The sequence below is a fragment of the Megalops cyprinoides genome, chromosome 22 (genome assembly GCF_013368585.1).
Source record: "Megalops cyprinoides isolate fMegCyp1 chromosome 22, fMegCyp1.pri, whole genome shotgun sequence".
NCBI lineage: Eukaryota > Metazoa > Chordata > Actinopteri > Elopiformes > Megalopidae > Megalops > Megalops cyprinoides.
In genome coordinates this window covers 4,402,614-4,425,738 of record NC_050604.1, presented here as the reverse complement: position 1 = coordinate 4,425,738, position 23,125 = coordinate 4,402,614, and the positions used below count along the sequence as shown (strand labels likewise).

The 23,125-nt window shown below is 40.6% G+C and overlaps 2 protein-coding genes across 2 annotated transcripts; both read right to left on the bottom strand.

Annotated features, from left to right (window-relative positions):
* Positions 1 to 1,139: 1,139 nt before the first annotated feature.
* Positions 1,140 to 6,762, bottom strand: LOC118769461 (guanylate-binding protein 1-like). Its single transcript, XM_036516567.1, has 10 exons — positions 6,579 to 6,762; positions 5,837 to 5,964; positions 5,550 to 5,659; positions 4,790 to 4,983; positions 4,002 to 4,244; positions 3,479 to 3,759; positions 2,890 to 3,090; positions 2,423 to 2,525; positions 2,132 to 2,325; positions 1,140 to 1,763 (listed from the first exon to the last, which is right to left on the bottom strand). Exons 1-10 carry the CDS (start codon positions 6,757 to 6,759, stop codon positions 1,638 to 1,640), a joined length of 1,761 nt encoding a protein of 586 aa, XP_036372460.1. The 5' UTR covers positions 6,760 to 6,762; the 3' UTR covers positions 1,140 to 1,637.
* Positions 6,763 to 11,028: 4,266 nt separating this feature from the next.
* Positions 11,029 to 17,636, bottom strand: LOC118769343 (guanylate-binding protein 1-like). Its single transcript, XM_036516375.1, has 12 exons — positions 17,567 to 17,636; positions 17,135 to 17,324; positions 16,780 to 16,907; positions 16,457 to 16,566; positions 15,324 to 15,530; positions 13,940 to 13,951; positions 13,639 to 13,856; positions 12,892 to 13,172; positions 12,594 to 12,794; positions 12,198 to 12,300; positions 11,645 to 11,838; positions 11,029 to 11,172 (listed from the first exon to the last, which is right to left on the bottom strand). Exons 1-12 carry the CDS (start codon positions 17,606 to 17,608, stop codon positions 11,029 to 11,031), a joined length of 1,830 nt encoding a protein of 609 aa, XP_036372268.1. The 5' UTR covers positions 17,609 to 17,636.
* Between the last annotated feature and the right edge of the window lie 5,489 nt (positions 17,637 to 23,125).

Below are 23,125 nucleotides of genomic sequence, written 5' to 3'. Positions count from 1 at the left end.
ACTGGAATCAAAGGTCTGAACACACAAAGGGGGAGAGCAGTGCAGGTTTACAGTCAGGGGCTGCCATGTGAAAAATCAGGCACAGTTAGCGGTGGACGCTGCAACAAGATCTGGTGGCCGTTAGTAAATGAGCCTTGGAAATGCCATGGTGTGCGTGACATTGAGAAGACTGAGACTGTGGATCATTATTCAATCACCATGAAGAGGAAGAGAGGAAATACAGCACTTGTTCTAAAATTTAAAAATATAGATCAAAACCAAACCAACCACATAACTGAGGACCCACAAACAATGACACACTCAGCAGCATTATGAAAAGCTATTTCTTGTCTTTCTCCATAGTGTTTTCCCAGTTTAAATGCACAGGTTTTATCACTTCTGATTTGGTGTAGCATCTAAGAAATAAGAGTGTGAGTGTCCCACTCTGGGGGGTTACTGCTAAAAGCTTCACAGACAGATCCAGCGACCCCTGACTTTTCCTTCCAGGTCACCAGCTGAAAGGTCAACTCCGTCTCCAGCCAAGATAACCACCCTGATAAATGCCACCAGGGAGGAATCTCTTTTGTGACCGACGGAAGGAGGATGCATCAAAATCGCTTTCACAAAAGGCACAGAAGGTTATCGTCCACCACTAATTTAACAAAGCAACCGCATCCACAGAAGCCAATAAGATGCCAGAATGGACCTAGCATAAACTGGAAACATTGTCTGACCTGCAGACCAATGGCATATTTTACCTACTGTTGCATCAATTTTGTTCCATTGAATAGTCTTTCTGTGTAAATTGGCTTTCTCTTGGATCTGTAGGTAATCAGACAGTGATAGCTTCAGCTCAGATACACGTGACCTTGTGTGTGTGGGTTGGCAGGGGTGAGAGGTCTGGGTATTGGAGAGGCCGCCCTGCCTGGTCATACCTTTTTTGTTTTTTTTTTAATTATTCATATAGTGCTTTTATAAGTCTTCAAACATAGAATATAGAAATGGGTGACACATATCTTCTGCTATTGCTGTTTTGTAATTTTTTGATCATTTATTTATGCAAGTTTTATTTTAATTATTTTTTTAGGCATCACACAACAGTGACTGCAAAAACAGTCATAATTTGAAAATGGACACCAAAGGAAACTATTGTGTTCGCATAGCACGTGCCTGTCATTCTACCAAAAAGGGGTACATAGTCATTTGAATACATGTCTAAATACATAAATATTGCAGCTTAACACTGATTTTATAAAGTGGTGCAAAGGTTGGTGGCACGACCAACACCGACTGACTTTCCTTAAAAACACTGCCAGCCAACTAAATACCACTCACAGAAAAAAAACAAAACAATATAAGATACCGTGGATGGATCAACAGTATGACAACAGAAAACCAAGGGAAAGTGATTGTTTGGACTATGAAATAAAATTTTAATAAATTGATCCTTGCAAGCGTCACTGACTTGGGCTGTTTTCCAAACAGCTAATTTGGACACTCTGAGTCTCAGATGTTGGTGGCACAAAATGATAGTTGGTGTGAATAATTTAAAAGTCTAAAATAATTTTGTATAACATACATTAAACTCACATAGACTTAACTTTGACATACTGATGTACTATCAGAGTGCAGCGTTTCCTTTGCTCTGCAGGAAGTAATTAAAGGAGCACACAGATTCCTCCACCGCTCCTCGCTGCTGCAAGATCTGAGCGCAGGGACTGGATCTGCGCCTCCATGAGCCTGGCCTTTGACTCAAAGCCCTCCATCATCAGGGCTTTCTGCTCCTGCATCGACAGGAAGGGAGAAAGGAGAATGAGGGCCTCAGACACGATGTCAGTGGAAGTCTGCATTGTGGTATTCCCCTGAAGGCCACAAGACCCTCTTTTGGTGGACCATAGAACGTGCTGCAGCACACTATGACCATTATGTATTCCCTTTTATTCGCTTGGAATCTCTATTAACACAAGTGCTTTTGTCTCCTATCTTCCACTGTTTATCATCTTATCTGTATGGATGATGTCATGATGTACCACAGCTTGGACAAATAATGGGCTCCTTCAAATGTACTGGATAAATTATTCACCTACATTGTATAGTGGCTGAATAACAATGTGCAATAAAATAAGTATCTGGTGTCAGAGTGGGAACATGCCTTCAGCCTCTGGTCGAGAACTCTTGAATGCTCCTCAAAGGCAGCTTTTTGGTCCTTCTCCATCTTCTCTAACAGCTGCCGTTCATTCTCTCTGTGGGCCTTCTCTGCGTCTTCCAGTCTTTTTGCCATATCCTCCTGCTCCTTCCTGGCCACCTCTGCCTTAAATCTCGCCATCTCTGCATTTGCTTTCTCCTCTGATAATGAAATAAAAAAAAACATTTTAAACAAAAGTCCTCAGAATAATCCATAACTGCAAGGCTTCCCAACATCTCACTGGCTTTACAATCTCACCCTCTAATTTCTTCTGCTGCTCTGTGAGGTTTTTGTCTGCTTTTAGAATGGACAGGCCCAAGTCATTTTTGTCCTTCATGAAGATCTCCAGAGCATATTCAGCCTGAAAAAAGACAGTGCAGCTGAGGGACAACCACTACAATAAAGGCAAGACTTCAGGCAAGGAAAGGAAAGGAAAGGAAAGGAAAGCAGTCAGAGGAACATCTGCACACTCACAAACAAGCACAGTGTATATTACAACTCAAGGAAATATCTATCTAGAGAGGTAGATAGACAGATAGACAGAGACAGCCAGATAGACTGCAAGACAGATAAATGTTGTGTTATTGAAATCAAAGCCTTTTATATTAGTTTTAATTCTATATTCCTTTTTAATTCTAATTCCTATTAACTAACCAGAAGGAGCATATGAATATTTCCATTCAAGTTTTAAAGGCCAACAGAACAGAGTGGAATCCAGACAGTACCTGTATGCCTTTGCCAGGTGCATTTCTGTACTGCTGAATGATGGAGTCCACCTGGACTCTGTAGTCAGCGTATCCTCCTGGCCTCATGAAGGACTCCTGGTCCAGAGACTCCCACAGCTGCTGCAGCAGAGTAATGCAGTGCTTCCTGGAGAGATCTGCGTTCTCCTGACACTTTCTATCATACTCCTCCTTGATACGCTCCTGTGGAGACATTGCAGGAATGGGCCACCTTCAAATTAATAAAGCCTCCGTTTGAGTACATCTGGAACATGGTCAAGGTGCTAAGAAGAATTATGAGATAAGTTAGTTAGCTAGTTAGTGAGCTAGTGAGCTAGTTAGCAATTAAACCTAGCAGGCTAACTGAAAATCGACTGAGAGACAATGGTGTTCAGTAGCTAATTAGCCATTAGGGAACATATATTGTGTTGGGGCCATGTACAGTACATATACATATATGTACATGTATACAACTGTATTTTTTAGTTTGGTTAATAATTAAGAACTCTACTACAGGTAACCAATAATGAAGTTTACATCTCCTTAGACTGAATGCCAGCGCCATTTGAGGGTACAGAATTCAAAAGCCTACCATGAGGTCTTTCTGGAACAGCTGGTCCTTGTCCTTGAAGGAGCGGGCCATGAACAGCTGCAGCGCCTCCTTCAGGCAGCCCTCATGAACACTGGAGAGCTCCTCCTGTGTCTCAGTGGGCAGCTTCACTCGCTCTCCCAGCAGCTGCCTGTAGAGGGCGTGTGACTTCTCAACTGCAGCAGAGTTCTCGATCTGTGACAGTGCCAGCACTGCGTTCTCCAGACACGGAACCTGCCCACTTCGAATTGCGTCCGCATATGTCACTGCCAGGTTGCCCAGCACTCAAAACAGAGCAGAAAGACAGGAATAACAGAATATAAGATTATTAACGAACTGATTCTTTCTAAATGCCACATTTACAACTTTCAGTCCTTCACTTTCAGATTGCACTGAATTGATTTTATTAGGCACATTTAAGCTTTATAACTGTCATTACTTGAATGTTTGACACAGGACATTATAGCTATTAATTACAGCTATTCTCCAGTTTGTTCAATAAATGCATCCATGATAATACACTTACTGGTTCCGGTGACTGTGAATCCCCCTGTGATGGTTTTCTCCTTGGAGTGGTTGAAAATGTAATTGCAGAAGTCAGACGTTTGTTTGACAAATGCAGGTTCCAGATCAGCATCACTCAGCTGCTCTATCACCTTCAGTTTTTCTTTAGGAGCAGGCTGGTCAAACACAAAGCACTTCCGACTGGGGAAGTAACTCCGGATGCATTCGCGGGGCGCATTGCTGAACGCAATTTGTTTTGAGTGACCTTTAGAACACAATGACAGAATTACATTGCAAATATTTTGTGTGTAATATGTTTTTAAATAACCTGCATTAACAATAATCTTAAAGCAAAAAAATTCTGTGATTATGTGATACTGCTTAATGACATGCATAGGATTTTATATTTAAATGTAAATATAAAAAATAATGTTAATTAAATGTTTGTTTAATGTTATTTGATACCAGGTTATTTGATACCCTACTTAGTTAAAATTGGTATTAAATAGCCTGAATAGGTTCATGTTTGACATGAACGTATGAGATAGTTGACAATTTTGTTAATCACACTTTGTCACTTTGGCTTGAATTCCAACTACTCCCTTTAAAATAATGCTCAAGAAATGCCTTGGACAAGGCAAAGAGGAAGTTCTGTCTCTTCTGCTCACATGGTGTATTGTAAGCACTTTTCCTTTGCAAAGACAAATGTGTTTAGATAAACAGAGCCAGTCATGACACTGAACATTACTTGCGCTTTTAGAGAAAAAAGGAATATTTGTACAGAGGCTTTAGCATCATGTTTGCACCTACCTTTCAAGAGCTTAAGCGAGTTCTCCAGGTACTCATCAGCTGTGATGGTCCTCCCGTTCAGCTCCAGCTCCAGGGTGAAGTCTCTCACGGCCCACACGAAGGAGGGGAAGAAGCGCACATACTCAGAGGACGTCTCCTCCTCCTTCTCCCTGCTGGACTTCACCTTGATGTGCTCTGTCAGCTCCGTCACGTAGCTGTTGAATTCAGTCATTTAGGAAATGGTGCTGGATGTTTATGATGGGGGAACCCAATGGGAACAGACAGCATGGCTTTGAGAATCTCTTGAGGACCTTAAATACCTGCCTTAGACAGAGGTGATTAAACTACCCGTACAATTAAGCAATCCAATTAATTACTTACTAATTATTACTATTTACAAATATTTGCAGGAAGGATGAAAACCAAGTCCATCTTGTCATGTCACGTTTTGAAGGCCTGGTGAAAAATTTGGACTCAGAAGTTACATATCTGACCTTGAGATGTTGGTGACATCTTAAATTGTTTCAGATTGTCAACCTATATCTAAGTGTATCATTTTTGACATCACACATTTTGCAAAATGTCTGAAATATTTTCCAGCAGTTGCTTTGCATTTGTGGAATGGTGGACAATAATATTTGACTGCCAAATTGAAATTTACACAGTTCTCAAATGCAAATTTCCAGTGGTCCAAAGTGGTCGTTTCTTGGGTTCTACCAGGAATTGATACAAGAGATGTCTTTAGGAACCTCCCACATGCAGTGCGTAATTGCTAGGATACTGCAGACTCATCACAGCCTCGTTGTTGATGGTGCCCATGCTGTTGTAGACAAAGGTGCTGCTCAATAGGACAGCCAGTGCAAAGATCCAAGTATCATGGGTCTGGTCTCCCTGTAGGAATGATAAAGAAAATAAAAATGGATTTTAATACATGATATTCTTGGTCATTTTAAGTTTCAAGACCAAAATATTGATTGTACTGATGACTGAATAAAACTCTTCATCATGCACTACATCATGGCACCAAGGTTTCCCCTTTACCCTGCCATGAAGCCTGGCTTGTCCTACCTTCTCCACATCCCCCAGGCCCTCAGTGTCCAGCAGAACCAGTGTGCAATTGTTTTTGCAGGGGTGAGGCACACACCACATCCAGATGCCCTTTGTCTCAGACTGGATGGTGGAGCCCAGAGAGAACCCTGAAAATGCACAGAGAACCATAAAACACTACAACTCTTTAAGCAGAGTGAAAACTCTCAAAAACAGAATATTGAGACACAAGGCTCTTGGAACCATATTAGCTGCAGACAAAACACTGGGGCACAGGTCAGACTTCCACAGAGAACCCTGAAGCCTCTGACAGAGGAATTAAACCATTAAAAGGGCTTTGCTGTGTTAAACTCATTTGTTAATATACAACAGCAATAAACATCACTGATACAGGCTCATAAAGATGCACACCCCCTACCCCCAGCCTAAGGATGTCAAGAGTCTGTCAAGAGGTTAACAAGGTGACCACCATTACCTATTCAACAGTAAATGTCAATGGTAAATGGTAATCTCCATTTAGATCCACCAACATTAGGACAACAATGGTGTGAGTACCATTGGAGTGCAAGCAGCGTTTTCAAAGTAGTGACACACGAGAGCAGAACTGTGAGGACACAGGTGAAGTTGTCAGCAGGGTATGCTAAAATCCTAAAACAATTAAGGGCTTAGGGCTGCACTCTAAACCAAGAAACACCAAACTACACTCTAAGACTACATGTAATTCCCTGAATCACCACACACAGCATTGAGATAATGGCAATACCTGTGCGTTTCCCAGTCAGTCTGTTCATCAGGTAAGACTTGCCAGTGCGGTACATGCCCACAATGGCCACCACCACCACAGGCTGCTTGATGGAGCTCAAGATGTTCAGGGCCTCCTGGTTCACCTGCAATTCATCCTGGCTCGTGTTCTCAATCAGACAGACAGGCTTGTCCATTGCCATTGGTTCCCCCTGAAACCAAATCCAGCACAAATACATGAAAAATGTTCACAAGAATTTTAATTTTAAATAATGCATCCACAATTACCTCCCTATGGTGGTCTGTACTTCTTTTTGTGTCACTCATAATGGCTGTGTTGTTAACTTCATATTCAGAAATATTCTGATCCCACAGATCTCTACTGAGATCTCACACTCTGTTGTCTCTTTGAATATCTGAATGATTTTGTCCTCTGTGAAAATAGAAATGAAAGCCCTCTGGTAGGGGTAGTCAGCCCTTGAAGAAAATACTAGCACATATAAGAAACTCATACACATGCATAAATGGGAGAAACTTGATACTCGTAGACAACCGGTTTATATACCGTAGGTTTGATTAAACCTTCCACTTCCCTCTCGTGGAAACTCCCCGCATCACCACTGCCACTCCCACAACCTTCTGAGCACTGTCATAGTGAAACTCTCTGCGCATTCCCTAAATTTATAAACTTGTAAACGAGTATATACAACGAATTACATGTCATTTGATTTAAAAGTACATTGAGGAAGTAATTTATATTAAACTAATTCAAATGAATTATTATACTTACAAGAATTGAAATGGTGCACACATGCTAACCGAACACACGCGTGCTATAGACTTGAATATTGCTTTCTTTTTGCTTGCTCACAAAATATAACAGCACGGTTAAAATGTACACATTTTTTAAAGCGTCATGGGTCTGAATTAATGGAATTATTCTTAAGTTCTCATTTGAATGAGAAACTACTAAATAGAAATGCTAAGAAAAAATACTTTAGTGCTCTCATTGTCTGTCTGAGAAAAAAAGACACTTATCTTTAATGCTATTCATTCAAATGCAAATGACTCCTCCCAGCTTGGCTCATTTCCTCATTATTACGCTACACTTTATGGTATATTCGTGTACAAATAAAAAAACATCCTATCGCGTCTCGCTGGATTCATGCCTACGGTAAAGAAATTCATTGCTGACCCTACCCGTCAAACTTCTTTTATGCAGCGGTCCACGAACCTGACAGAAATCTGCGCTCAGTGTGAGGTTTTCACTCTTCAAAAATGTTGTTCTCGCAGTCAAGCTGAGACTACTGAGACATGAGTCTACAGTTTGTGAAAAAGCCGTGCTTTCTCAAAACTGAAAGTGAAACGTGAGAGCCAGGAAGTTACACAATCTTGCAAAAGCGTAGCTCACAAAGTATTCAACGTCATGACTTTCCACGCTCCAAGTTAAATACTACCAGTGGCGGCTGGTGAGCTGGAAACAGGGGGGGCTGAAGCACTACTTTTAAATCTATCATTACTTTCAACCTGTTCCCCTTTATCCTCCTTGATTAACATGAAATATGAAATAAATAATTAACAGAATAACTGACACCAATCCCGTAAATAGAGTAAATGATTATGCTCGCCAAACAGCGCAGATTGTCTGTATTGTCTGCAAGTTCGTGTGCTTGCGAAAGCTACAACATGAGATTTCGCGAGCATAATCATTTACTGTATTTACGCGACTGGTGTCAATTATTCTGTTAAGTATTTGTTTCATTGTTAATCAAGGAGGATAAAGGGGAACCCCGTTTCCAGCTCACCAGCCGCCACTGAATATAACTAAATATTCTAATAAATATTCTAATATTCCCATGTGCAAATTTCCTTCTTGTGGGGCAACTTTCACTTCCCCAAAAAACTGTTAGACAGATACTGTCTGCTGTGCTATTGCAATACTCATTTCTTGAGGCAATTTTTCTTTTGCAATGGTATTACTAGAACTAACTGGGCATTTCTCAGAAATTGGAAGCATGTGTTCGCTGAGTCATGAATTTCAGCAGTTGTCAAGTAGGCAGTTTTCTCTGTTCTCTTTTTACTGACACAGTGATCATGCGTATAGTATGTGTTGCATGGATGTGCGTGACCTTTGAGATGTGTTTTTGATTAATGTATTACGACCCCCTGCTTACCCTGTAGTTTCTGTGATGGCCACACCTAGGTTGCAGGTCGTGGTGGGAACTGTTGATTGTTTATTAGTCACACCTGGCGCCGGTGTGAGCTATAAGAACGTGAGCAGGCGTCTCTCCAGGGATAGCTCGTCACATTGCACAGGCCCTCTCCTCACACACGCACCTGTCTACTCCACTCCTGCACACGCACACGCACACCCATTCATTCCCCTAGACACTTTCTTTCTCTTTTAGTAACTTTAATAAATTTACTCTTTGTTTGAAAGTCAGTTCTGTTGTCCGCCTCCCTTTTTTATGCTGCGGTCCGACAAGCCGGCCGTAACAAATGTTATACCAAATTTCCCCTCGGGGACCATAAGATTTATTACTACTACTGAAAGTTTATCTGGGACTTTCCAACCCTCATGCCTGGTTACACCAGCCTTCTAGGCCCATGGGAGACAGGACCTATACACCTCTGATTGACTGTGCCTCAATGCAGAGGGCCCCCTGTGTCATAGGTCCAATGGCACACAGACTTGCACAGCTGCAATGTCCAAAGTATTTCATGACCGCAAGTTGCCTGGTTGCGATCCATGTCAGCCCTTTTACTAGTCATGCTCATTTCTGTATTGTTTTGCTGCGCAACTGTGTGTGAGGCAAAGTGTGCTACAGTGTGTGGTGTCATATCCTGCCTAGCTAATGCAACTAAGGCCAAGTTCTGCACAATGCTGCACAATTCTAAGAGTTGTATCATGCAGTCCACTCCTTTTGTAAAGTGTAAGGGAGAAATGAATTTGAGTCATATGTAAATGTTATGCTATGCTAGTTCATATACACATTTGCATAAATAGTTCTACCAATAGATTTTTAACAGTAACAAATTTTACCAAATTATCTCACAGACAAAAGGGCCACAACATCAGATTAATACAGTGATTAATAAGCCATGATTCTACATGGCTGTGGTATTGCATGCCATGTACAGGCTACATGCGTAACTGGTGTTTAGCTAAATCATATTTCCCAGTATGTGGTCTTGTGTAGCACACCTGAATTTGTTTCTTACAGCCAGACTATTTTAACCATAATACTTTATCAGTGCTATGGCTGTTTACACTATATATGATTTGTACCTTGAGTAAGTTGGCATGGATGTACACTGAAAGTGTTTTTGAGAGATATATAAACTTTGTGTGGCACTCCTATTTTTGTAAGAGTGCATGTACTGACATATGGAGGAGAACATGGAGGACACATAGGAAGCAGTGTAGTGTAGTGGTAAGTGGCAGGGTTCATAACCAAAAGGTTGCCAATTCAATTCCCCTCGGGCACTGTTGTTGTACCATTGGGCAAGGTACCTAACCCCAAATTGCCTCTGTAAATATTCAGCTGTGTAAATATGTAAACTGTAACCTCAGTAAGTTGCTCCGGAGAAGAGTGTCTGCTAAATGACAATTATGTAATGTAATGATGATATACGATTTGTACAAGTGGGTAACTTGGTCTATTTGTATGCTAAAAGCTTTTTTTGCCATAGATACTGTAGTACATACAATAAAAGCCAGATGTTACACCTGATATGTAAAGTGTAGAAAGACTACATTCTCTGCAGACATATCAAAAACACAAGGCAAAGTTACACAGATAATTTAAGAAACATTGGGTAACATTACTTTGGGAACATGCTTGCTCAGTTTGTATTAGGCCATATGGTTAAATTAACTCACCTTGATTTAAAACTCAGTTTTAAAGACAGACCTTTTTACTGAAATATTTTAAAATTTTTATTTATTTTTTTCATCATTACATAAACACCTGAAAATAACTTTGGCAGACGCATATCACAAAGTACCATGTCTCTCGTGTGTGATGTCAAAAAAGCAGGAGATTGTGGTTTATTCAAAATAGCAGCCTTTTTTTCTTTTCCTTAAGAACAGTGAAACACAAACTATACTTTCACATTTATCTTTTCTTCTTCCTGTGAAAGAGCCATATTATGTTATTTTTATCCAGATCAATTTATGAGATATGGACTTTATATTCCATGTGTTCCTTTATAGAAAAGACAGACACATTATCTTCTCAATGCTTCCAGTGGTCATTGCTGATCAACAAAGTAACCCAAAAAATCCAAAAAAGAACTTGTATGTCTATATCAGGACCATTTTGGGAATGTCTGAAATACTATGTACAGTATAGTACATGCACATTACTGATAAGAAACAAGAGAATATAGAAATAAAATGGCTTAAAACTGAATGCAAGGCAGTTAATATTTATAGGCAGTTAATATTTATATTTCCTTGGCAGAGAGGCTTAGGAAATCACGCAGCCTCGGCGTCGGCGTCGGCGTCGACATGTACTACCACTGGATGCAACCCTCTGCTGCAGGCTCTTGATCTGAGCTTCCATCTCATTTGCCTTCTGCTCGTACCCCTCCTTTATGAGGGCCTTCTGCTCCTGTTCAGTGAGAGAGAAGGGGGGGGGTTGAGTGCGTTGTCACTTGTAGGTTTATAGATGTGAGATCCCAAGCCTCCCCTCTGAGTCTGCAGTGTGTGTGTGTGTGTGTGTGTGTGTGTGTGTGTGTGTGTGTGTGTGTGTCACAGTTTTGCTTGATCTCACCTCATTGATCGCAAATAATAAAGTAGAATAATGATTGTCAAATATCTCCAGCATTACCATATGATACGATAACTACAACGAATATTGATTAAAATATTATAAATTAAATACTTTCTGTATTTAAGTCAGGTTAAGTCTGTTTTCTAGTATCTAATCTTTACAAGTGTTGGTGCAGAGCAACAGTGGACTGTTTTTGATTGTTGCTGCTATCAAGATTTCTGATCCGTTGGTCAAATAGAGGACATGCACAAGGTAAATGTATGAATGTCACAGTGCCATTAAAGACAAACAGGCTGAAATGACTGAATACCTCCAATCTCTGGGTAAGAACTCGTTCATTTTCTTCCATCATTGCCTTGTTTTCCTTCTCCATTTTCTCCAATAGCTGCCGTTCATTTTCTCTGTGCGCTCTCTCCATGTTTTCCATTTTCTGAGCCATGGCCTCTTGTTCCTGCCTGGCTACCTCTGCTTTAAATCTCTCCATCTCTGCACGGGCTTTCTCCGCTGTTACAAAACAAAAACATACTGAATGATTAATTTCATACATTTTTCAGCACATGTGTAATTGTTTCAGTACAGATGCTAGTGAAACATTTTTTTGAAAATGTGACAGTGTCATGAAATTTATCCCTGGCTTCAATCAACATTTGTGCTTACATTTGACTTGCAAACTAACACGTTTAGCTTTTTCCAACACTGACACTTTGTTCTGCAAAAAAGTAATGTTTGCATTCACGTTGTATTTGTCAGTCAATGCTGAGGAAGTGATAAATGGAACCAAGGGTCAATCCCTTTCATCTTAAACTCATGTGATTGATGCTGGAACTCATTGTCAGGAACTCCCACCAGGCTGGTCTCCTCACCCTCTAAGTTTTGCTGTTTTTCAGTAAGACTTTTGTCTGCCATCAAAATGTTTCTCCCCAGGTCACTCTTCTCCTTCAGGAAGGCCTCCAAGGCATGGTCACCCTGTAATTCAGCTTGTGTATCATTATAACAAGGTCTTTGGGTGTTATTAGCACATTAGGAACAACATTTATGCACTGTTCCATCAGCAATAACAGAGTTATTATAAGGTGTACTATGTTTACTATGTATGCCTTTTAGCATACGCTACTTCACTGACAAAAATGAGGGGACTGAAAATGGCATTTTTTGTTTTGTTTTGCTTTGTTTGTTCTTTTTTTGGTGGTGGGGGAGTGGGTGGGCAAATGATTACAACTGATGTATATATTCTGATGTAGAATGAATCCAGACAGTACCTGTATGCCTTTGCCAGGTGTATCTCTGTACTGCTGAATGATGGAGTCCACCTGGACTCTGTAGTCAGCGTATCCTCCTGGTCTCATGTAGGACTCCTGGTCCAGAGACTCCCACAGCTGCTGCAGCAGAGTAATGCAGTGCTTCCTGGAGAGATCTGCGTTCTCCTGACACTTCTCCTCATATACCTCCTTGATACGCTCCTATGAACCCCCGGAAAAAACACAGTTTTGTCAATGAAATCCCACATTGCTTCTCATAAGATCAGCTAAAATAGAGAAATCTGCTTAGCTCACTGACCATGAGGTCTTCCTGGTAGAGCTGGTCCTCATCCTTGAAGGAGCGGGCCATGAACAGCTGCAGCGCCTCCTTCAGGCAGCCCTCATGAACACTGGAGAGCTCCTCCTGTGTCTCAGTGGGCAGCTTCACCTGCTCTCCCAGCAGCTGCCTGTAGAGGGCGTGTGACTTCTCAACTGCAGCAGAGTTCTCGATCTGTGACAGAGCCAGCACTGCGTTCTCCAGGCATGGCATCTGTCCTCCACAAATGGCATCCATATACGTCACCACCAGATTAGCCAGCACTGAAACCACATAGAAACACAATCAAAGAAATAGAATGATAAGGGTTATTGTAAGGTTATAGGTCTATTGGGTAGATAAAGGAATAGTGTGGTGTACTATTATGACATAACTCAAAAGTTGCCTTTTCCCAGGTGGGCCACTGCTTTTGTACCCTTGGGCAGGTGAAAATTCTGACAGCTAAATGCTAAATATTGTAAGAGAAAAACTGGAAAACTATTTAAATGCGATGAAAAGCTAAGAAAGCTTGTAAGACACAGTATGTAAGTTGCTCAGAAGTATCAACTAAGCAAATAAATATATGTACAATTTAGTGTCATTACCAACCACACAATAAAATAATAAACACCATAAGACCTTTTAAAGAAAGGGTCAGAGTGCATTACTGATGCCTTTTTAAGGCAAGAAAGCAACAGTTCCAATCACAGTTTACCCAGTAATATTCCGCTTTTACACTTTTACACTTACTGCTTCCATTGACTGTGATCCCCCCTGTGAGGCTTTTCTCCTTTGAATGGCTTAAAATGTAACTGCAGAAGTCTTTGGTTTGCTTGATAAAATCAGGTTCCAGGTCAGCATCACTCAGCTCCTCCATTTTCTTTAGCTTGCGCTTGGTGGCGGGCTGGTCAAACACAAAGCACTTTCGAAGGGGGAAGTACTTCCGGATGCACTCTCTGGGGCCATTACTGAGAGCGATTTGTGGGGCATTGACTTTTGAGTTACCTTTGGGAAGGAATGTAAAACATTATTATCACAGAAAGTTTAAGACAATGTCTTAAATCTGTTCCCGGGATGATAAAAACATAATCACGTGAATTACATAGTGATTAAGTTGAGAAAGTAGTGCAGACATCTGTGCTATCCTCTCAATAATGATGAAAGGACAGAGATACAGACAATGCTATGTGCAAATACATATTACATAGTGTTATGAAGTTCACAAAGAAACAAATCATTTTGAGCAAATCTTTTTTGTACTGTATGTACTAATTCACTATTCTATATAATTTGTTCATTTGTCAGGCAACATCCTCAATGTGCTTTCTAATACAAATGAATGCATCTTTTAGAATAGAGAACCACTACATAAAGTAAACTAAAAAGATTTGTTGAAATAGATTTGTTCAAAAGGATTCTTTCATTCTCTAACTGCATAACAATAATGGGAATTCTTCTAAAATCTAAAAATCTTGCAGTGGGAAATTGATGTAAAATTTAAATCGACATACAATAGACTTTGTATTCAAAATGACTAGCATGTCTACTTTCTTTTTTGGGTTTCTTAACGGTGAAAATCTTGCACTACTGTTATTGTTGCCTTTTGGAGAAAATGTCTCCTCCTCTCATGGGGTTGGGGGTTAGGGGGCAGGGATTGAGGTGGAACTGAGGGGGGTATTCAGTCTGCGACAGAAGATGGCCAGAGATTCCGCTGTCCTAACCACTGAGGGACCAGTACAGACATCCACTGTGAAATGTGTTTCAGGCAAGCCGAGATGCATGCAGAAACCTGGCAGCAACCCAGAGCAATGTCAACACTCCCTAATATAGCCAGCGTACAAAGAAGTACAGTGGTCAACTGTGTCAAAAGCTGCAGCAAGGTCTAGAAGAATCAAGACTGAGGAGTTGGAGGAAGCTCTGGCTAATTGAAGAGTCTCAGTAATGGAGAATAGGTCAGTCTCTGTGGAATGACTAGCCCTGAAGCCAGACTGAATGTTCGAATGGGTAACCTAGCCCACTTGTATGCTAAAAGCTTTTTTTTGCCAAAGGTACTGTAGTACATATAAAGGCCAAAAGTGAAATTAAAGCTAATATGTTAATTTGGAAAGACATGTCAAAAACAAAAGGCAAAGTTGAACACATAAGGTTAGAAATATTGGATAACATTGGATTGGGATCATGCCTGTTCAGTTTGTATTTCGTCATGTGTTTAGATTAACTGCAGTGTAAATGAGTCAGTTATTGTCCTCCATATTAATATTCATCGCTTTTCTTTTTCCATCAGTTCTTGAAACACTGTAGAGAACATAACTGTAACTGTTGTAACTGTATATGAGAATGTCCAGCTTTACCACAAAGGTCTTGTCTTCCTCTCAAAAGATTTGTCATATTTATGTAATCACCATTACATTACATTGTCTAGTTCTTGGCCTCACACAGGGGACTTACTTGGTTTGAGCTTGAGAGAGTTCTCCAAGTATTCATCAGATGTGATGGCCCTCCCATCCAGCTCTAGGTCCAGAGTGAAATCTCTCACGGTCCATACGAAGGAGGGAAAGTAGCGGATGAACTCAAAAGAGGCCTCACTTTCAGCTTCCTGGGAGGACTTCACCTTGATGTGCTTTGTGAGCTCTGTCACATAGCTGTTGTACAAATTAAGGATGACACAGCTATGTAACAGAAACGGACATAAAGACTGCCTTCTGGATTCAAACAACTTATGACCTTAACCTTTGACTCACAGATGAATGGGGGTGTTAATATTTTTATCAGTCTATTTACAACATCAGTTATGTGAGCTCAGTGATGATCACAATTAAGGTAAAAAATTATGTTTGCACAAAAGTCACAATTGCATTTAAATGAAATTTAAGGACAAAAGTCCACTGAGACAGAGAGATTTGATATATCCAAGAGGTTGAAATGGTCTTCTGGGAAACTCTCATAAGATCACGTCCTTTTTGGTGTATAAAGAAAATGTCCCATATGAAGGCAAGGGTCCTGGTGAGCTATCGGAGCTATCATGAAAAAATATGGACCAAAAGAGGATTTAGCTTTGTGGTGAATAATTAATTAGCCAGTTACTGTGAAATATATGCTAGGCTTGTGTCACCATGACAAACTCTGCACTCTTGCAGGAGCGTTAAAATGCAATAAATACAATTATCAATAACATCTGCATGCAGCAAAAGGCTATTTTTCCACTGCAAGTCATGCATTGAAGTGGGAGATCACTACAGATGCCACTATACCAGAGTAACCCAAACAACTCACAGGGGCCTGAGGTCAGTGAAATGGGGAAATCCAGACCAACCAGGCCTACACACCCCTATCCTTGGTGGAGAAAAGCCAGTTTGTTTCTCTGCTATGAGATGTGGGATCAATGTGGGTAAGCCAGTTTTGAACTCAGGCCATAGAGCTTAGCCTGTGCTCAAATCAAACACCTTAGCAACTGAGCCACTTGCGACTTGATTAGTCAGTTTTGCTGTATCATGAGAAACAAATGCTCTCCTTGTAGAAAATCATGCAACTAATCATATAAACCCTGACCATAGGAATGAGAGGATACTGAAGGCTCATCAGTGCTTCATTGTTGATGGTGCCTATGCTGTTGTAGACCAAGGTGCTGCTCAGGAGGACGGCCAGTGCAAAGATCCAGGTGTCGTTTGTCTGGTCTCCCTGTTACAAAAAGTAACGTTTCACTCCTAAAGAAATTATGCACATTATGTTTGTGGAGTAAAACTGATCAAATAAATGTACGTTTCCTGTATGCCATGATATATACGTACCAGAGGTGGGGAATGCGCCCAAAGTAACACCAAAGACTGTAACCAGCCCAAGCAGTATTGGATGAAGCAAATTAATAAGTTAATGAGGACTGAACTGTACTACCTTCTCCACATCTCCCAGGCCCTCTGTGTCCAGCAGGACCAGTGTGTGGTTTTCTCTGCAGGGGTGAGGCACACACCACATCCAGATGCCCTTTGTCTCAGACTGGATGGTGGAGCCCAAGGAGAACCCTGTAACCACAGACAAAAAAGCATCTAAAAACAACAGCAAATAATGTCATTAATAATAGTTGGTGATCATAACATTAATGGCAGCTTTGCACTGAATATTGTAGTGTATATATTTCACACTTCAATTGCCATAGAGAGGTAAGAATGTTACCAGCCAATACAACCACACACCACTTGCAGCCCCTGGAATTTTTACCAAACACACACCTCTGTACTCCCCACTGTACCTGTGCGCTTCCCAGCCAGTCTGTTCATCAGGTAAGACTTGCCAGTACGATACATGCCCACAATGGCCACCACCACCACAGGCTGCTTGATGGAGCTCAGGATGTTCAGGGCCTCCTGGTTCACCTGCAGTTTACTTCCACTTTCATTTGCAATCAGGCAAACAGGCTGGGGCATCTTCACTGAGCCACCCTGTAACCAGACACCACAGCGCACATTCATACAGAGGATATGAGCTCAGCTCATACAGTATATACCTCCTGAGACCCTGTATGGGCTTTTGAACTGATAAAGGAACTCCAGCCTTTATGCAAATCTACCTTCCTGTGCTTTTTCAGTATAGGAATTTCACTGTGTAAAGGGTCTTTGGAGAAGACAATCAGCTTGCTGCTTTATCAGAAAGTAGGAAGTCAAAGAATGCTCTCTCCCCGTACCTCTGTCTGGTGGTAGCCTTGAGGTCCCTTTGACTCATCCATGGCTTGTTGTCAAGGGCTGTTAAGGACTAGTCTTGAAAATGAACAGTCACCAGTTACTTTATTCATCCAGATGAGTAAAATCTCTTACAAAAATGACCACAGCATGCAATTAATACTTTACATGCACAAGTATTTTTCATTTAAAAAGAATCAGCTGACATTTGAATTACTGTATTTGTAACTCTTGACAAAAGCTCCACTATACAAAAATGGCATCTAGTCATTAATGCTCTTATCAACTTGAAATAGGCTACAAACAGTTGTAAACAATAATTAATCAACATAGATGACACACATGAACTAAATGAGACATAGAGATCACAAGGAAGTTCTGTGGCCATATGATGACCAACCCAGGAAGCAGCGGCTGCATTCCTTGCAAGGCAGTATTCAAGCTCTGTATGGAAATTAGTGTTGTTCTGTGACTAAAATAATTTTGAATGAATCTTTTCAGTGGGCTGTTTGCACTGGTTCACTGTTCTACTTTTTTGATATATATTTTTTTATTATTATTTCAGGATTTCATAACCTTCAAATGTCTAGCAAGTTAGCAAGTTATTCTTGTTGGTACGAGTTGCCCATATATGGTGTGTCACACCCGCTCCCAGTCGGCCAGCTCAGCCACGCCCAGCTCAACCTGGCTCAACCACACCCACTCATCAAGTGCACCTGTGACCCATTCCTCAATCAAGCCCTGCCTATATAAGGACTCAGTTTCAATTGCCTCATTGTGAGGTATTGTTTCATGAGACTTTACCAAGCCTGCTTGCTGCTATTTCCATAGTGTTATCCCTGTGTTTTCACCCTCGCTTGTTCTTTGGACCTTGATTGTGCTTTTGGATATGGTTGTTGTACTGCTGCTTCTGTTGACGACCTGGTTTGCTCCTGACTACGTTTTGGCTTCAGTGATTAACTGCACTTGGATCCCAGTCCGTTTCATTACATGGTGCTCATTTTTTGAGTGGTCACTTATCCTAATTACAGGTAACATGGATGAACATCTAACTTAAGAGCAGCTGGGATTCATCATCATACGAAGGTAGGAATGAAATTGGGTGGTCCAGCACATTTTATGAATCTGACCTGACGTGCACAGTTCCCTCAGGAATAAAATGATTTCTGTGAATTTTGGGGGGGGGGGGGGGGGGGGGTGCTGAAACACTACCTTTGAATCTCATTACTTTCAACCTGTTCCCCTTTATCCTCTGTGAAAACAGAAATGAAAGCCCTCTGGTAGGGGTAGTCAGCCCTTGAAGAAAATGCTAGCACATAAGAAACTCATACACATGCATAAATGGGAGAAACTTTATACTTGTAAACAACCGGTTTATATACCGTAGGTTTGATTAACTGCAGAGGGATTGTGTGAAATTCTCCTCCTGAATCCTGAAAAAAATGTCCTCATGTAAGAGTAAATGCATGTGACTCTTACACAGCCACATCTTAGTTACACTCCTAATGGAGTGATTTTTACCATTTAGACTCACCCTGTGATAAAAATGAATCTCCCTTTTGTACTTTGCAGTGAAAAGTGTTTTCTATTCATAATGTGGTGAGAAAGTAGATGATTTTCATCAAACCACTGCATTGTCACAGCACTAATACTCTGTACCAATTTGGTTGTGTCTGAATGTTTTGAATGACGACTGAACAAAGGATACTCTGCCTTAGTTAAACCTTCCACTTCCCTCTCGTGGAAACTCCCCGCATCACCACTGCCACTCCCACAACCTCCTGAGCACTGTCACAAGCCGTTTTCGGGTGTGAACTCCGGACAAAGTGCGGAGAATCAGGTCCGCAACGTGGTCGGAATTGCCCTTCCACACATGTAGCACGCAACAGGAGATTGTCCGTGACAGACGCGTTCTCACCTACAGGAAATACTCCGGTTTGGTTTAGGTGAGGGGCGGCGCCTGGGTAGACCGTGCAGGAGGCAGGACATGACGCAAAAAGTACGCTGCAGAAATCGCAGTGGCTGTATTCGAAACCGCCTACTGCATACTGTGTACTGCGTGCTACACAAGTATATACTGTATAGTGTATGCTATTTTTCAGTGTAGTACCGAGTATGCGACCATTAATAAGTACATTTGTAGTATGTTACATTGTCGCTTGAAATCATTACGAGTTTAGAAACGTCCAGATTTCCTCGTGGTATTCCAGTTAGACGCCACTTGCATTCTCACGAGTGAAAAGTATTGACGAGATCACCTAAAGATTTGAAGTATTTTCTTTTTTTTCTTTTCAATGTCTTACCTTTCGGTGGTACGGGTACATAATGTGGCACGGAGAAGGCGGCGAACACAGCTATTGTACTTTTGGGTAGCCTATAAAAAACCCAGACATCCAAATGCTGCTACCAGTACAGTCTATTAATTATAACAATAAGGTAAGTTTTTGTTTATGTAATGATGGGTCACCAGTTCACCTCTCACTATACCTATCACTATTATTTGGCTACATCTTAGGTAGCTACTAACCAGAAACTACTAACCAAAGTTATTAATCATCGTAAGACACAAGTTTTGACAGTATAGCTATAGCTAACTAATGATCATTGGACTCAAAATGGCATGTATTTGGACATATCCGCAATGTCAACTAAACAGTGGAAAGCTATGTACAGGCACACGGAAAAGGGTACGAGGCAGATGTTTGTATTCTTCCGGTTTCGCGCCAGTAGCATAATAGAAACGTCATCAACACGTCCACTCGCTGGCCGTGGACTCTCCGGAACGTTGCCTGCTCGATTCACACATGGGCTCACTCCGACATGAGACTGACTTTGTACTAGGGAGCTGGCAGAACGAAGTCCGTCACATGTCCAGTCCGACTGATTCGGACATTTGCGTTCTCACATAGGCCTACAGGTCCTCCGGCTAAGGGCCGGATACGTTCCGGCGTCCAGTGCATGTGTGAAAGGGGCTATAGTCAAACACTCTGGGCATTCCCTAAATTGTAAACTTTAAACTTGTAAACGAGTATATACAAGGAATTACATGTTATTGATTTAAATATACATTGAAGTAATTTATATTAAACTAATTCAAATGAATTATTGTACTTACAAGAATTGAAATGGTGCACACATGCCGAACACACGCGTCTTATAGATTTGAATGTTGCTTTCTTTTTGCTTGCTCACAAAATACAACAGCAAGGTTAATATGTACACATTAAGTTCTCATTTTAATGAGAAACTACTAAATAGAAATGCTAAGAAAAAATACTTTAGTGCTCTCATCGTCTGTCTGAGAAAAAAGACATCTTTAATGCTATTTATTCAAATGCAAATTACTCCTCCTTGCTTGGCTCATTTCCTCATTATTACGCTACACTTTATGGTATATTCATGTACAACTATAAAAAAAAAAAAAAAAAAACACATCCTATCGCGTCTCGCTGGATTCATGCCTACGGTAAAGAAATTCATTGCTGACCCTACCCGTCAAACTTCTTTTATGCAGCGGTCCACGAACCTGACAGAAATCTGCGCTCAGTGTGAGGTTTTCACTCTTCAAAAATGTTCTTCTCACAGTCAAGCTGAGGCTACTGAGACATGAGTCTGCAGTTTGTGAAAAAGCCGTGCTTTCTCAAAACTGAAAGTGAAACGCAAGGGCCAGGAAGTTACACAATCTTGCAAAAGCGTAGCTCATAAAGTATTCAACGTCATGACTTTCCACGCTCCAAGTTAAATACTACCAGTGGCGGCTGGTGAGCTGGAAACAGGGGGGGCTGAAACACTACCTTTAAATCTATCATTACTGTTCCCCTTTATCCTCTTTGATTAACAATAAAACAAATTAACAGAATAATTGACACAAACCCCGTAAATAGAGTAAATGATTATGCTCGCGAAACAGCGCAGATTAGTAGGTTGTGTGCTTGCGAAAGCTACAACGTGAGATTGTTTAACATAGACGGCATTTATCAATTTAAATTACGTTAAATGCTCATGACACATTACAGCTTTTGTGAGGTCTGTGTTACTAAGTTATTGTTCATTGCACTCAACTTAACCTAAAAGTTTATTCTCAGTAATTTAAATCGATCTAACTAAATTTAGCTCCGTTTTGTAATTTGAATTTCGTAACACAAGAACGCTATAATGTAGAACATTTAAGAGAAAGCTTTGGGATTACTTGGCACTGAATTATGCAAATTGCCATCCTTGTTAATTAAACAATCTCATGTTGTAGCTTTCGCAAGCACACAAACTACAGACAATCTGCGCTGTTTCGTGAGCATAATCATTTATTTACGATTGGTGTCAGTTCTGTGAATTATTTGTTTTATCAATCAAGAAGGATAAACGGAACAGGTTGAAAGTAATGATTTAAAGGTATTGTTTCCGCTTCCCCTGTTTCCAGCTCACCCGCAGCCACTGAAAAACATACGGGGAAAAAACCTAACGCCACATACCGGGGACAGCTGTTGTTCCGCTAAATAGCTGTGCGAGGCATCGCGATGGCTATATCGTGCATCCCTACTTTTCATGTCTATATGTAGACACTTTTTGTCACTTAGCAGATATATCAATACCACTGTAATGGAAATTCTCTTGAGACACTCCCAAAAAAATCCCTTTCACATGAGTGCATAAAAGACATAGAAGCACTCCTGTCATGATTCAGAAATGGTGCAAGAAAATGACAGATTACTTGAAGGGAAGTAGTACTTAAGCAGTAAATGACAGCAATCCTGACTATTGATTGATTCATCATTATCAACATAAACTAGTTTTAAATTCAAATATCACCTTATCTTGAACATGGCTGTTTTATTCCCCATTTTATATGCAATAAGCACAAATCTAACAAACTTGAATATGTAAGCACGTCATTTTAACGGAAAATGAGAACAAGGAACACACATTCCTGTATTTTCTGTTAAGCCTCCTTTTAAAACGTCACAGCAACAATAAATCCACTTTTCTTCAATGCTTTTCTGTACAGCTGTTGCTGCAATGTGTGTAATTAAACCAAGAAAGGAAAATGAGATGTATGACATTTGATTTCTGATATACTTTTCATTTGTGAACAAGTGCAGGATGTTGCCTATTTGTATGAAAGATGTTTTAAGATGTATGCATTTTTTCATCAATTTTTAAAAATCCATCTACCATCCTCTTATGACAATGGCTGTTTTTATATTTTATATCATATACACAAATCTAAATGGCTTGAATATATACACACATGTGGAAAATGAGAAACAAACATACCTGTCCTTAAGGTGAGTCTTCTTCTGAAAACTCTTTAGAGCCACAATAGCTCTGCTTTCAGAGATTGTTGTTCTTATACTGTCAGAGGTCTTAGCACTATTTAAGTCACAAGCCTTTGTTACGAAATTTTAGTTTCCTCAAACACAAAGTGAAACCAACAGCCTGCAAGAGAAGTTGCGTAACTGTCTATCTTAGACAGGTGCCCTTTTCAGTGCCGTCCCTCCTCCAGCTGAAAATGGATTGTCCTGACGCCCAACCAATCTGTAAAAACCTTTTCACTAGACTAGATGTTA

Coding starts and splice junctions, on each gene's coding strand:
- LOC118769461 (XM_036516567.1), bottom strand. CDS start 6,759: ATGGCAATGGACAAGCCTGTCTGTCTGATTGAGAACACGAGCCAGGAT. Junction 5,965..6,578: donor ACTGACTGGGAAACGCACAG/GTATTGCCATTA, acceptor GTGCATTTTCAG/GGTTCTCTCTGGGCTCCACC. Junction 2,326..2,422: donor GCAGCAGAAGAAATTAGAGG/GTGAGATTGTAA, acceptor TTTCATTATCAG/AGGAGAAAGCAAATGCAGAG.
- LOC118769343 (XM_036516375.1), bottom strand. CDS start 17,608: ATGGATGAGTCAAAGGGACCTCAAGGCTACCACCAGACAGAG. Junction 16,908..17,134: donor ACTGGCTGGGAAGCGCACAG/GTACAGTGGGGA, acceptor CTGTGGTTACAG/GGTTCTCCTTGGGCTCCACC. Junction 11,839..12,197: donor AAAACAGCAAAACTTAGAGG/GTGAGGAGACCA, acceptor GTTTTGTAACAG/CGGAGAAAGCCCGTGCAGAG.